Here is a 16,273-nt window from a genome sequence, read left to right on the forward strand (position 1 = left end):
GTATAATATGCATGCTGGGACAGTTTAAGTGAAATAATGTTGTTTTCCTTACAATAGGTGTCAGATTTTCTATTGGTGCTGTAATATAAGACTGTTGGTTGCAGTCTAGAAGACCTTAAAAGCGCATCACAATGCCAGGCAATGCAAAGACTGCAGGGTCTAATATTTAGTTATTTTTCAGGTTTTGAGCTTGATTACATGCTGCCACTGTTTTCATTGATGAGTTATGCTTATGAAAGAAAAATAGCATGTGATTTTTTTTTAAACGCAGTAACACATTTTACATTTACACACGTCCTTTTTCCTTTTAGACATCTAGATACCTAACCTGACAGACGTGCCTAAATAAGACATCTCTGTTCTCAAAATACCTTTAATCTCATTCTGTACTGAAAACGCAGTACATTATTAAACAGACATGACTTGACTACAAGTACTGTACACAACTCCGCTACAGTTTGACTTTATTGTGGGTCCACCCACGCTGGGCAAGGCATCTTTGCGCCTGCGTAGCCGGGTGTATAAATGAACAGTAATACAGTACATTGATTCTCTGAGACAGCGGACGTTCAGTGATGGGATCCAAGTGAGAGAGCGGTGGCCAGCAATCACTCTCCAGGCAGTAAGCTGGTTATGTCAGGTAACATCCTTCAATATTAACGTTTTTAAAATACTTTACTGTAATGTAATTGCTCAGTGACAGTGTTATGGATGCTATTTGTGAAACGTGTTTAGAGCTATGTTGGCTTCATACTAACTGAGAAAGATATATTGTGGGTTTTTCGTATGCAACACATATGATATAAAACACTTTATGAATAGCTAATGCAAAGAAGCACTGCTTTGTGCATTGTTAATCATACATTGCATACTTATATTACGTGATGGTAAAACTATGTTTTGCTTTGGAACATTTGTGATATATCGTTTTATGTTTTTTGTTAAAGTTTGAATTGTATGATAATGTCGAAACGCATATAATGCAAGTGTGGTTGTAATTTAAATAACATATCTTAACAATATTTGAGCCTTTTATGTTAACACAACTTATCTTTTTATGTGTACAGTAGCTGCCCGAATCGCAGTTTCCATACAAAGGAGCAATTTGCTTGCATAAATCGATCTGCGTAATTCTTGGTTCACATTAATGATGGTTGAGGTGAAGTAACCATAAGCTTACATTAGAGACACTCAACAGTACGCTGGGTATGTTTTAGAAATGTAGAATGCTGTACATAATCAACAACAAAAACAACATACACACCTCTACGTTGCATATGTGTATTCTGTTTTTTTCTTTTTTAATTCGGTCACGAGATCTGATATGAATAATCCCCATAAAGCATATCAAATACAAAGTGGGTTTGACCTTGAAGTCTCAGTTTGTTTATAAAGCTGAGTGGTAAATGCTTTTCACTTGCACATGTGTTCGTTTTTTGTATGAGCTGATCTTGAACGGAAACCTTGTGGCAAATATACGTCACTCATGTTACTTCCATTGCCTTCAATTTACAGAATAGAGGATGAATTGATTTCTATTAGCGGCCATGCAAAATCGGTGAAGCATATCAGTGCAATATCTTCTCAAGTGTTTTATATTTTACTCTAAGGATGTAGGTAAATAAAGCACAAGTGACTGATTTATTTAATGACAACATGATCATTGTAATACGTTTTGGTATCAGTGTAAGAAGCCCTCAGAGAAGCGTTATAACTTGAAAGCTATTTCTGCTTAGTCTAAATTAGTATCACTTTATGTTTTCAAAAAGTGGTATATATTTAGAGTGTGTGTGTGTGTGTATATGTGTATATATATATATATATATATATATATATATATATATATATATATATATATATATATATATATATATATGTATAATACACACACACACACACACACACACACACACACAAATACGCTGGTAAATCTTTCTGTATGTATACTATACATATACTATAAAATAGTGGAGAGAATAGATTCTCAGGACAGCTGTAATATAAGAGTGCTGATTGTATAAATTACAATAAAGCTCTACTGTAGCTCAAAATGTATATGAATGTTTAAGAAAGAAGTCTACTATTAGACCATTTGTACCCTGCTAGAAAGTATGGGTGCTGGCATAGGTTGCATACTGTATGTAAATACAACGAATGCAGGTTGTTGATTTGTCTGGTGCAAAATGCTCTGGGAACATTTTGAATAGCCTTGTATATCAGTTGTATATAGAATAATATTTAAATGCTCGTGCTGAGGGACTGAAAAGCAATTCAATTTCATGTTGACTAATGTTAAGTTAAAGGTTTGGGATTAAATTGTGATTTCAGTTTAGGGATAGGCTTTAGTGTAGATGCTTCTGGAAGCATATATCTTTCTGGAGCGTTTGGCCCTGGTTTTATTTATCAAAGCCTTTTAATAAAAACAATGTGTGAACATTGATTTTTGTTTCCTTTATGATTCAAATGATCAGTTTAAGTTTAGTGTTTTTTTAACTCAATGCTTTTCCCATGGTACACAGACTGTTTTACTTGCTTGTTCTAAGCCTTTAAAAAAACATATTATTTATTGTTGTAAAACAAAATGCAGTGGATTCCCTCAGGTTCCATGACACCTGCAAATATTTGTCAGAATCTTTTCAATGCATTTGGTGAGAGGTTCTGTCATTTTACTGTCTCTAGAGGTATAAACATTTAAAAAAAAAAAAAAAAAAAAAACATATTGCCTCTTCCTGGTCACATGGGGTTTTGATCTTGTTGGTAAAATTTCTGGGCAAACTCAGTTAAATTGGTTTTAAATACAATTGCAAAAGGAAGTGCATTGCAAGGCATCATCAGGAGTCTGCATCTGAAACAATGCTGACAAAAGTTATGAAATGAACACATTTCTTCGGTTGCTACAGTTTCCCAGTAAACATTATAACATTGGCCCAGCGTTGGTACAATGTCAGGCGTTATGTTGGGCCTACGTCATGATCCAACGTTGGGACAACATACTTTTGCTTATCGGCAGAACGATGGCACAGCGTTGTTTGGCGACGTAAATATAATGTATTGTTTTTACATTAGCAATAATATGTATTAATAACTGTGATTAATTTAGGTGGTACTATTAACAACTAATTTATTACAATAGTGGAACAAAAGCACATTGATCAAGTCATATCTTTTTTATTTTTTTTTTTAAATGGGGGGGACACACGTTGCCGAGATTTTGTTAATTGTTGTTTTTTGTATATTGTATTGTGCAATGTTGCTTTATTATTGCATTTATAGTCTATTTGTTTATATAGCTCTTTGTGATGCTAGATTTTGTATTCGTATTTCTGAATATATCACCATGTGTACTGGTATATATTATGTGGGGCTGTGTTAGCTTTAAATTGCATACATAGCGCATAAGAGTGGTGGGTTATCATATCATAAAATATGTCAATGCTTAAACAACTCTAAAATTATTGTTTATATAACAAACACACAATTTATTGGTTAAAATATTTATTTAATTTCAGACACATTTTTACAGACATTTTAACTTTAAGAAGCAGTATAAACAAGAACTTCGTTGCTGGGTAAAACAACTGAACAAGAACTTTGTTGCCCTAAAAAAACTATAAACTGCTAAACTATAAAAAATAAATAAAAAACACCACCTAAAAATCCCCTTCTGCATTTTGTCTCGCATCAGCGCGCTGCTGTCTCCCACCATTCCCATCCTTGGAGTACCAAGGATGGGAATGGTGGGAGACCAGCCAGTTCATCGCACAGATTTGTATTTCTTCTTCTGTGGCAGTTTTCAAAACTGGATTTTTACGTACTGCTTCTGAAAAAGAATGCACAAGAATGTCTGTAAAATGCTGGTCACCCCTAGCAATGATTTTTCTACGATTTGTCCTGTATAATTGTAATTTTGAATGATTCCTTAGAGCAGTATTTAAGTCAAATGCATACAGTTGTATACTTCTTACATAAAAAAGCAAATAAAAAACACACCTTTCAACTGAAACATGTGCTACAAACTCAAATATCTTTATATAAGATGACAAGAACCTGGTTACTATTATTTTATTTGTTGATAAATGTTATGTATCATTAGAAAAATACAATATGTTATGTATACTGTAAAAAAAAAAAGACAAAAAAACACATTAATAGTCACAAAAAATGTATTAATTATATAGTTGGCTACAGTAAGTTGTTGTATAAATTAATGTAGAAAGTACTTGATTTTGTGTCCCTTTGTATTTTTATTGTAATAAAAATGTTCAACTTTAAACCTAATTTCTGGAGTTTAAATGTTCAGAGTCAAATGTAATCAGTGTTCAATCTACATTTACTTTTACTGTTATTATTGGTTTTCTCTCAGCTTGGTGGTCTGGTATAACGTTTTTTTCATGTGCTATGATCCGGTCAAGTCTCTTGACCTTAGACTTCCAGCTTTGTGTGTTGTTGTGTAATCCCTTATTTTACTATATAAGTCGTTGCAGTATTTTGTTGTTTTACCACTCCATGCTAGGTAACTGCACCATAACATTTTTTTTTTTTTTTTTTACTACATTCTTGTGTGAATTGCCTTGACAAAATAGTCTGGCAAGTGTGTCGGTCTATGAATATAAAAAAAAATACACAGTTTGAGTCTTAGTTGAGATCAACTTTTTTATTTTTAATTACCTTTTTTTTATTTTTTTACCTTTTGTAAGCCATACATTTGAACCTATGTATTATTATCGTAAAAGCAAGAATTTTTCTTAAAAGCTTTCGCCTCAGAAAAACAAAAAAAACACTAATTCTACTCTAAATACTCTAAGTTGATCACTCTATTCTACTATCCTCTCTCGCTGACCTGGTGATCTCTGGCACTGCTCTGGCCTGGTTCTCTTCCTACCTCTCCAACCGCACTTACCAGGTAACCTGGCGTGGAGCAACCTCCACACCTCGCCCTCTATCAACAGGAGTCCCCCAAGGGTTAGTCTTGGGTCCTGTCCTGTTCTCTCCCTACACCTGCTCCCTGGGCCCCCTCATCACATCCTATGGTTTTTAATACCATTTCTATGCTGGTGATGCTCAGATTTTCCTCTCCTTCCCCACCTCTGACTCCACCATCCCCTCCCGTATCTCTACCTGTCTGTCTGCTATCTCCTTCTGGATGCACTCGCATCACCTCAAACTAAACTTCTCTAAATCTGACCTCCTTTTCTTTCCCTCCTCCTCCTCCCCCTCCTCTGATCTCTCTATCTCCGTTCCTCTGGAATCTACCACACTCTCTCCCTCCTCCTCAGCTAAGAACCTCAGAGTCACCCTGGACCCCTGCCTCTCTTATTCCCAGCACATCTCCACTCTGGCACGCACTTGCCGATTCTTCCTGAGCAACATGCGAAGAATCCGACCCTTCCTCACCAACTACGCCACCCAGCTCCTGGTCAAGACCCTGGTACTCTCCCGCCTAGACTACTGCAACTCCCTCCAGGCTGGCCTCCCTGTGTCTGCCACCCGTCTGCTCCAGCTCATACAGAACTCCGCTGCTCGCCTGGTGTTCTCTCTGCCTCGCTTCTCCCACGCAACTCCACTGGCTCCCGATCATCGCTCGCATCCAGTTCAAGACTCTAGTACTAGCCTACAGATGCCTTGACCAGACTGCACCCAGCTACCTCCAGACCCTAATCTCTCCCTACACCCCCACTCGACACTCCTCCTGCACTAGAAGACTGGCTCTACCTCCTCTACGCTCCCCTGCCTCCCGAGCCCGCTCCTTCTCCACCCTCGCCCCGCAGTGGTGGAATGACCTTACTACAGATGTCAGGACTGCCCAGTCCCTGACCACCTTCCGGCGCCTCCTCAAGACTCACCTCTTCAGACAGCACCTGTAGAACTCCTCTTTCTTTCCCTCTGGACACTTATCACTCTTCCTTAAATGCGCTTTACTTGCTCTTATATGCCCCCTATTTTACTGCATTTAATCCTGTACTTTAGAGTAGTGTAATCTGTCAAGTGTTATTTAATCTGTAGTATTTTGTATTTAATTATATCCTGATGTAACTATCACTGACAGTTATCTGCTCTGTTATTGAATCGTATTTTGTCATACTTGTACTTGCTAGAACCAAAGTCATTGTATTTATCTTGCTCTTAATTGTATTATTACTTGTACTGTGTTTCTTGAAATGTATTTTTGTTTATGACTGTAAATTGCCATGGATAAGGGCGTCTGCTAATAAATAAATAATAATAATAATAATAATAATAATAATAATAAAAAATTGGTATATATTTAACATTGTCCATTTACACAAAATATTTTAGTTTAACAAGGCTACACAGGATAAATGTGTGTTATTCGTCTATTTGTTTACTCAGATAGATTTATATAAAAGGTGAAGAACAATGTATAAAATAGTATAAAATACTGTAATTTCTTTGTAAAATAAGAATATTTGTGTCTATATAATACCATGACAAAAATAGTACATTCATCCTTTTATTTAAATATCTAATGAAAGTGCCTTTTTACATATTAATTGGTGTGTGTGTGTGTATGTATGATAAGTATGTGAGTATATATATATATAGTATATATTGACTGGAGATGAGGGTCATATTGGAAAATTATTGCCCCTAGGGAAGACTATTGTTACATAAATATTTGTGAGCCTTTTATTATGCGTTTTTCTCGTATGAAAAAAAAACACAAACATTTTTGGCATGAATATCTTAGTGCTGTACATATAATGAAGTAATATACTACTACCAGTGCAACAGGTCGCCAACATTTCTGGAGCAAAATAGGTTTTATGGGTGTGATTCACATGATGGATAAATAATACCTTTGAACATTTTATTTGTGTTTCAGATGTGGAGGATGAGTTCTTGCTCAGAGATCTGTGGGTCGGAGCATGCTGAGCAAGTGCACAGTACTGCCGAGAGCAACTGTCGGCGCTATGGGGTTCGATCGTACTTGCATCAGTTCTACGAGAACTGCACCGCTTCAATCTGGGAGTATGATGAAGATTTTCAGATTCAGAGATCACCAAGCAGGTGGAGCTCTGTTCTCTGGAAGGTAGAACATTACTTTTTACATAAACTCTAAAAATACATTTATAAGTTATTTATACAAGTCTTTTTCACAGATATACTTTTTTGTTTTCAAGACAGACACAGGAAATTCCAAGAACTGTTTTCTGTTTATTTTATTTAGGTTAGAAGAGGAGAGTCAAATCATTGTTCAGTGAGGCAGAGATAGCAACATGAGTTTTGCACACACAGTGACCCATGATTTTGTTAATATTTTTGGTGATCGATGAACCATACCAACAATAATACCTGCTGGACAAAGGGTTCAAATGCTCTTCCATTTTGGCTGTCACTCGATGGCAGCATCAAGAATCCTGGCTTCTTCTTGTGAACTCAACACAAGGTTAATTTGCAAGTATATGAGTTTCTGGCCCATATAATCTGTAAAAAGAGATGGTTGTTTTCACGTTCAGTAAGAATTTTTTTAAATAAAAGAAAATTGGGAAAATAGGGAACGTTGATAATAATGGAGTTAATTTATTGATTAAATAAATATAATACCTACACAAATACATTCATTACATTCATCAGAAATAAAGTCTTCCGTCATACTTATATTTATATTGTATATTGTATGATGTAAATTGTTGCCTTGTGTTCCTGAACCTCACCGACAGCCTTGATGAGAAACATCCTGGTTCAAACTATTAAAAACAAACTATATAGAATTATAATAACACATGGCCTGCATTTCAGTTAATATGGAAAATATTAACTGAATCATGGAAAGGCTTGTTTTAATTGGATTTATTTCACAGTAATTAAATTTACAGTACAGTGTGCAAGGTATAGAGTGTACCAATTACAGTACCACGTGCATTCATTCTTAGAATAGCACTCTCTCAATTGAACAAAATAGTTTAAAGGACAAGCTGCAACCTTGGTATGAAGAATATGTATCCCGCCGGAACAATGTTTAGCTTCTAATGGCATTGCATAATTTTAAATAGGCCAGGTTAAAAAGCATTATAACATGCTATGAACAAAACTATGGTAGCTGTGCTGTATATTGTAGATTATATTTTAACAAAACAGTTGACTGAATTAAATAAAATGTATTATGCTATATAACATTTATTTGGACCCAGAATGGTTGAAGACATTAAAAAAGATTAAATGTTTGTCATTGAATTTGTTTTCTTTTAGTATTTTTAAAAAAAAAAAGTTTAATTGCCTGTTACTGAGAATAGATATTATAACCAAGCTGTGAATGTTCCCAGAATAGTAAACCAACCTCACCCCAGGAATCTACATGTTGTATGCAATACTTTTTTTTTTTATTAGAATACTTCTAGAAAGGAGTAGCCATAAATGTTAAATCACCAGTGTGTGTCTATGCAGCATTGCATACTAGGAAAAAAGAACCTACTACTAAGTCTTACTCAGGTAATGTATTAATATGCCAGTACTTATTTTTCCCTTAGTGGTGTCTCGTACAAAATAATCAACAGAAATGTCATGATACTGGTAGGCACTTATTGTTTTGGAAATACAGTTGTACCTAATTAACAGTAGAACAACCGCATTTATAGGCATACCTAGAACAACCATGACTGGTCAGTTTGACCGTCATATTAAAAACAACATAAATATTATAATGAAAGGACAAACAATTGAATATAAGTCGTAGTTTATTTTCAGAAACATCATATAAAGCATCTACACAACCGAAGCATTGTAAATAAACTGACATTTGAACAGAAGTGTGTTTATATACAGACGTTACATAATGTGCATCCTCAAAAAACGGTAAAAAAATGAAAGGAACAAATATTTGAAAATAAATTTGTGTATATACAGGTATATCATATACATACAAAACTGTACAACTGAAACAATGTAAATAAGTATCTGTTTTTTTGGGGGTTTTATATTGGGTTTATATTGCCTACATAACAACGTGCATAAACACAACTGAAGCTATGCGTTTATATACATCCATCCATCCATCCATTATCATTAACCGCTTACAGACATACTATAATCGCAATGACATGAATAAATAAACATTTGAACAGAATGGGCTTCAGTCAAATGTGTGTATATACAGTTATATAATGTACATAAAAACTGTACAACTGAAACAATGTAAATAAATATCACATTTTTTAAATAAATGGGTTTAAATTGCCTACATAACAAACGCAACCGAAGCTATGCGTTTCTATACAGACATACTATAATTGAAATGACATGAATAAATAAAAATTTGAACAGAATGGGCTTAATTTACAATTGTTTACAAAGTCTTAGTGCTGGCACAAATCACACAGATACTGCTTTTCAAAATATGCAGTGCACTTATTGCATTTTCCGTCTTTGCTGCATCAGAATGTTTGGTAGAATTTGCAGTAATTCCAAATACTCTTTTCTGTCCTGCTTCTATAGCGATCCATTTGCAGTGTGTATTGGGGTATCACTGAATTGCTTAAAAAACGTGTGACTTATAGTAACCAATTCAGACAGACAGCCTGGCACCGTGAGCTGTCAAGGCTGATTGATGGGCTATCAGAGGCTCATTGAAACAATAGCAGTGTCCACAGACAGCTCACTTGAGGAATGCCGACTGATACAGACTCAATATGGCTGCAAGTCACGACTGATAAACACGAATAATACTACAACATTTAATTGTTGTAATGTTTTATATGTATCGGTCAATTTGACCGCACCTGGTCGGAATAGGTATGACAGTATTTTATCTCGCTAATTTGTACAGCTATGCGATTCATTCTGTCAGGGGAATTAGTACATATATTTAGGAAAAGTCAGGAAAGCACAGCTCCTTATCTTAAACACACACAGCAATTTAAATTGAAATTCCCCAAATGGTCAAAATGACCGCCTTGGTCGTTCTAGTGTTAAGATAGATATCGTAAGTTTCAATATTGATAGTTCTACATATTGTAATAGTATAAATGTACACACGGCTTAGAAAACACTAAATATTAAAACTTAGTGTTTTCCTGTTTTAATGATTTAACCCTATGTTTTTCTTTTTAGGTCGGACTCATAACCGGTTCTGTCATTCTGCTAGTTGGCTTGATAGTAATTGCAGTTGGCTACACTGTCCCATCAAAAATTGAAGCATTTGGGGAAGATGAATTGCTTTTTGTGGATGACCATGCAATACAGTTTAACAGAGCTCTCGACATCTGCAAGCTAGCTGGCGCCATTTTGTTTTGCATTGGAGGAACGATGATGGCATCATGTCTGCTGATGTCTGCTTTTGTCAAGAATTATTCGAAAGAGGAGAGATACCTGCAGCAGAAATCCAAAAAGAGAATAGCGGAATTGCAAGCTTCTGCCCATCCAATTACAAAGGTTCCGACTCCTGGAGAGTGTAAAATACCTGTTACTCTGTCAAAAGTGCAAAATGTTCAACCCTCTTCTGAAACCTGATATTAAATGTTCACATTAGCCATGCATCTGTTCACTAAACATCAGCTCCCTTGATGAAGCAGAAAATTACACATGCACTTGCATAAAAATAAAAAACATAATCTTAAAAAAAACATAGTCAAATAAATAAATGCAGAATTATAGTATGGGCCATTTGTGTGGGTTTTTTTTTTACCCCACTGAGACCCTTTGCTTAAGTCACTCCTTGTTTCACAGTGCCCTGGTACGTAAACTATTATCCATTGATTGGACTGAGTTGAGGGTGGTGTATTTGATGCATATGTTTTTGTCCCACTCATAATCTTGCTTTCCTTGAAGAGAAGTCTTGGTAGCCATCACTGTAGAAACCAATTTATGGTGGATAAATTACAGAACACATATCCCACCCACCTAGTTGTTCTCAATGGGAAATTAATAATATTTGGGATACCACAGCACTTAATGGGACACTTACTATAATTAGTGCCACATATTTGACAAGAATGTGTGAAAAACAAGTAGCCTGAGTGGGGTAAATCAAAGAACAAATGTCTCAAACCAGTCATTCTGCATTTATTACTCCCACAACATATCGTGTTTCCCTGCTATTTGTGTAAAAAATGAAATGCTTGTTGAACGGGCAGCAGTGTGGAGTAGAGGTTAGGGCTCTGGACTCTTGACCAGAGGGTTGTGGGTTCAATCCCCAGTGGGGGGACACTGCTGTTGTACCCTTGAGCAAGGTACTTTACCTACATTGCTCCAGTAAAAACCCAACTGTATAAATGGGTAATTGTATGTAAAAATAATTAAATAATGTGATATCTGTATAATGTGATATCTTGTAACAATTGTAAGTCGCCCTGGATAAGGGCGTCTGCTAAGAAATAAATAATAATAATAATGGAATTATGGGGTGAATGGGAGCAATGACCATTTTGCCAGATAAGTCCAAATCTCTGCCTTTCAATAAAGAAACAATGTATGAGTAAACCAGTTAACTTTGCTATCTTTTAAAGTGGCATTGTGCAGTATGAGGTTTTACTACATGAAACCGTTCTCTGATGAGAACTATTTCTGCCTATCAGTGCTCCATTATCAACACAATTAAACACAGGCAGGCATGGGGTATGTGGATTGAATGTAAGGTTTCAATTGTTAATAAAACCACACAGTACTCCCCATCAAAGCAACTTTCCAACACTGATCTTTTCATGCTTTTTTTTTTTACTGATTATGTTAAAATATTTAATAACATCAAGCAAATTTTAAACCACCCTTTGTCATTTGTATGGTGCTGTATACAGAAATTGAGCATGGCATTTTCTCCCTGTGGTATCTTCTGATTGGCTAGGTGGAATTAAGCTCATTAATTATTTCAATATTACAACATATGTTTATGCTAATTGTTTAAATGACATCTATGGGTTTCCTGGGTGACATGCAGGTCATACTGTGGCAGCAGGCAGAATTAAAACAATATACAAATATTAAATGTTGTTGAAAATGATAGTGAAATACTGTAACTGACAGTGGGTTATAATCCCAATGTTATTGTTCACAGCTCTTAACCTTTCTCATTATTTATTTATTTCTTAGCATCAAAGGCATGATAGTTTTCTAAAGTCTGAATATTTTATATATTTCTGATATTTCTTCAGTCATTTCTCTTGCCTATATAATTTGCAGTGAATAATTTATTTTATGAGGCTTGTGGAAGTAGTTTTTTTTTTCATAGAACACTGCTGGAGGAGTAACTAAAGGATTTTTACTGACATCTTTAATGAGCTTCTTTTCCTGTTAATTATAGAGTAACCATAAGGAGAAAACATTATTTTCTAAAAAGAAAATTGCTTTTATAAAATCTGTTTAACAGACATGTAACTATTCATTTTCTTGAATTGTGGAGTACACACAACAATGCTGGTACAAGAAATTACATTTTCTGCTGTGCAATCCTGTTGGATGACCTTCAGTTATATTTTTATATTAGTTACAGAGTTTTCCATGTGTGGGGTGTGCTAATTGAATATGCCTTTTTCTTAGCAGTGTATAAATGTAATTTTTCTTGAAGAATATTCAATGATGGTTCCTTGTGCAGTCATATTTTTGTAAGTAATGTGAAAGGAACTAAGTTCATGAAGCCAAGATGTATTCTTCTCCTAAATGAAATTAAACCTTAAATGTATTCTAATATAGATTCTCAGATAATCAGATTATTTTAATTTACAGTTGTGACTGAAGATCATTTTGTCTATTTTTGAAGGGATTTAGTAAAGAAATAAAGATCAGGACAAAGGTTTTGTATTGTTTTCATATTGTATTTCACAACATACTAAACACTATTTTCTAATATTCTCAGATGTTACTGTTTTTACATTATTAACAGTTCAATTTTTCCATTAAATATACTGCTCAGGTGAGCACTTTTGGCTAGGGCAAAAATGAGATGGAGATTGGGGAGATGGTGGTAAACTCAAAAGTGCACAACAAACTGTAAATACCAACCTGAAATATTGCAAAGCTATACAATCACATGATTACAGACACTATTAGGTTTTTGCAATATATTAGATGTTTAAAAACCACATCTCACAAACCACACTACAACACAACCTAGCTGAACCAGTTTAAAGTTCATGTTTACGATTGTTGCTTGTGAAGCTATTTTGTTTTTTGGCTTGTGTGTCAGCATTTTAAACATTAGAGAACCTTACGCAGATATGGAACATACTTTTCCAGATTCTTTAGTACCTCAACCCACAACCACGCACAAATCACTGCCTCTTCAGAGAATTCCATGTGGTATGTTTACACATCACTAAGAACCTACAGTAGTACTGTTTAATTTTGAAATAATGGTCATACATTACAATAATACAATATCTACCAATGAGACTTCGATATAGTCTTTTGTCCATTCTGTCAAGACCCAGATTTTGTGACTGTTTATTTCACAGCTTTTTGTACTTACAACAGCATATTTTGTCCCGTTATCATAATGACTACTAGTTTTATACAGTCACAGACCAAAGTATTAGCACCTGTGACACGGATGGCTAGTGGTGATGTCAGACCTGGAAGACGGTGGACACAAACAACAGTACAGTACAACGGGACATTGGCCAAAACAAACATGAAACCAAACCAGCACGCGTAGCAATTGTTTATATTTAATAAGCTTTGCTTTACCTCACGACCCTCGTCCCGCCTCCAAACACACACTCCCATGCCAAAGCTGCAGGTTTATATACATGTGACCATCTCCAAATGAATAATACATGAATCAATCAATCTGCAGTCATATTCTGCACAGGGGGTTAGCATGGATGGGGAAGTTTAACTCCATCCAAGCTGCAAAAGCAACAATAACAAAATGGCATGCTTTATACAAATTAAACAATACAATTTTTAAATAATAATAAAAGAAATACAAAATACAAAACATAATATGCACAGGGGTGGGGTGTACACTGTCACATATAACCCCCCCTTGTGTGTAGCAACGGCCTCCTCCCCCCTTAAAATCCCAAAAGTCTCTCAGGTAGTCCGGGGCCAGAAACGGAGGCATCAAGGGGCCCACAGGTGTTAATGTTGTCAGCGCACATGCTGACATCAGGGCAAGGTCCTCCTCCAGTGGCCCCGCTTGCAGTGAAAAGGCTGACAGCAGGGTGTCACATTCCAGCAGTGGAAATGCTGCTACCTCCAGATGTGCAGCCTGCAAGGGCAAGGCTGACAGCGCAATTGCTACCAGCGGCACAGGGCACTCCAACAGCGGCAAAGCTGCTCCTGGTGAATACCAGAAATCCCCGGGCAGTGACGTGCAGGCATCCCCAAGCGATTGCGAACAGGCATCCCCAGGCGATGGCGAACAGGCATCCCCAGGCGATGGCGAGCAGGCATCCCCAGGCGAGGGCGAGCAGGCCTCCAAGGCGATGGCGAGCAGGCCTCCCCAAGCGATGACGAGCAGGCCTCCCTTGGCAGCCCTAGGCAATGCAGGCTTTGCAGCCCTAGGCGGTGCAGGCTTTGCAGGCTCGGGCAGGAGTTGGGAGGCGACAGGAGCCTTGGGAGACGACAGGAGCAACAGGTAGTATCCCTCTGGCAGTAGAGTTTAGAGCAACAAGTGGTCTCCCTCTGGTGGTGGTGGCGGGAGCAGCAGGCAGTCTCCCTCTTGTGGTAGAGGCGGGGGCAGCAGGTAGTCTCCCTCTAGCGGTGGAGGTGGGAGCAGCAGGTAGTCTCCTATCTTTGGAGACTGGTGCGGCTCTCCCTCGGTCACTGGAGACTGGTGCGGCTCTCCCTCGGGCGTGGGAAACTGATGCGGCTCTCCTTCAGTCGCTGGGGACTGGTGCGGCTCTCCTTCGGTCACTGGATACAGCGGGGCTTCTCCCTCTTGCGCTTGAGACAGCGGGGCTTCTGCCCTCTGGTCATCCCTCCTCCACCTCCTCTCCAGGGCGGGGGCAGTTAATGACGGAGTGACCCCCCCTCCAGGTAGGAAGGGCACCACCTCGAGGCCTCGACTAGGCGGAAGTAGCTGTCCCAGCGGCCCCCCTGCTGTGCCTGTGGCCCCAGTTCCACCTCCTGCCATGGAGTGGGATGGTCGGGTGCTATGTGCCCGACCTCACCAACGGCACAGCACCATTCCTCACCTTTTAGACAGGTGAGGCATTGTCACAAAGACGGCCAGAGTGGGTGGCGTCAGACCAGACAGGAATACACAGACAGAGACGGTGGTGATGATGAGCTGAGTGCAATGGCTGCACTCAGCGTTTATTAACAAATAAAAAGGTTTTAAACGGTACACAAAACAGGACACGGCACTATAGCCAAAATAAACAGACATACAAAACGACTAAACACTAAACAGACGGTGCAGGACAGACAGACGAACAAACACGGTGAGTGAAAACACGTTAACTATTACTTTTACTGTTATTATTATTTTACTTCACCTCCGTCTCCAATCCCGTTCTCCACTCACCGAACACCTAACCCTGACTGAATGAAATGTGCGTCTATATATACTGTTGTGCTGGGATTCAATTACTAATTAATTATTCACTTGAATCCCAGCACGTGAATTAATTCTGTGCAACCCCGTGCTCGCATATTATATTTTAAATGCACGTGCGTGATGTGCAATCCCGTGCCTAAATACAAATATACAATTTAAACACACGTGAAACACAGACCTGTTTATATCCCGTGTACCAATCTATACACCAACATTGACATACGCACGCATACATACAACATAGAACACACAAATGCACACAGGGGCGGGGCACTTTGCCACATATACCCCCCCTTGTGCGCAGCACACATGGCCTCAACGGCCACCTCCCCCCTTAAAAATCCAGCAGTCCAGGACAAAGTCTCGGGCTGGGAAGGGAGGCTTCAGTAGGCCCATGGCTGGCAATGCTGTCAGCTCCCCTGCCGGTAGTGGCACGGCTGACAGCATGCTGGTCCCGTCCTGCACCGAAAAAGCTGCGGGGGGGGGGTGGTCCCCCAACCTCCCCCTTCTTCGTAGCCGGCAGCTCCCTCCTGTGGGGCTCCGGCCACAAGAACTCCTGCAGCGAAACTGCTGCTGGGGAAAGTGGTCTCCAGACCTCCTCCCCCTTCTTCGTGGCCGGCAGCTCCCCTTTCTGGGGCTCCGGCCACCGTACTCCCTGCGGAGGTACGGGCAGCAGAGGCAGCTCCAGCTCCTCTGCTCCGGGCGGTGGCGGAGGCAGAGGCAGCTCCAGCTCCTCTGCTCCTGGCGGTGGTGGAGGCAGAGGCAGCTCCTGCTCCTCTGCTCCTGGCGGTGGTGGAGGCAGCTCCAGCTCCAGCTCCT

The 16,273-nt window shown here is 38.4% G+C and overlaps 1 protein-coding gene across 1 annotated transcript; it reads left to right on the plus strand.

The window, feature by feature from the left end:
• The first annotated feature begins 540 nt into the window (after window positions 1-540).
• Window positions 541-12,742, plus strand: LOC117400692 (neurensin-1-like). The gene is made up of 3 exons (XM_034000969.3): window positions 541-640; window positions 6,845-7,051; window positions 10,069-12,742. The coding sequence occupies exons 2-3, from the start codon at window positions 6,845-6,847 to the stop codon at window positions 10,465-10,467; spliced, it is 606 nt and encodes a 201-aa protein (XP_033856860.1). The 5' UTR covers window positions 541-640; the 3' UTR covers window positions 10,468-12,742.
• The last annotated feature ends 3,531 nt before the right edge of the window (window positions 12,743-16,273 follow it).

This window comes from Acipenser ruthenus, chromosome 4 (genome assembly GCF_902713425.1).
Source record: "Acipenser ruthenus chromosome 4, fAciRut3.2 maternal haplotype, whole genome shotgun sequence".
NCBI lineage: Eukaryota > Metazoa > Chordata > Actinopteri > Acipenseriformes > Acipenseridae > Acipenser > Acipenser ruthenus.

What these genes read in the sequence shown, in the direction of transcription:
- LOC117400692 (XM_034000969.3), top strand. Translation starts at nt 6,845, where the DNA reads ATGTGGAGGATGAGTTCTTGCTCAGAGATCTGTGGGTCGGAGCATGCT. An exon ending in GGAGCTCTGTTCTCTGGAAG is followed by an intron (nt 7,052 to 10,068) that starts GTAGAACATTAC and finishes TTTTCTTTTTAG; the next exon opens with GTCGGACTCATAACCGGTTC.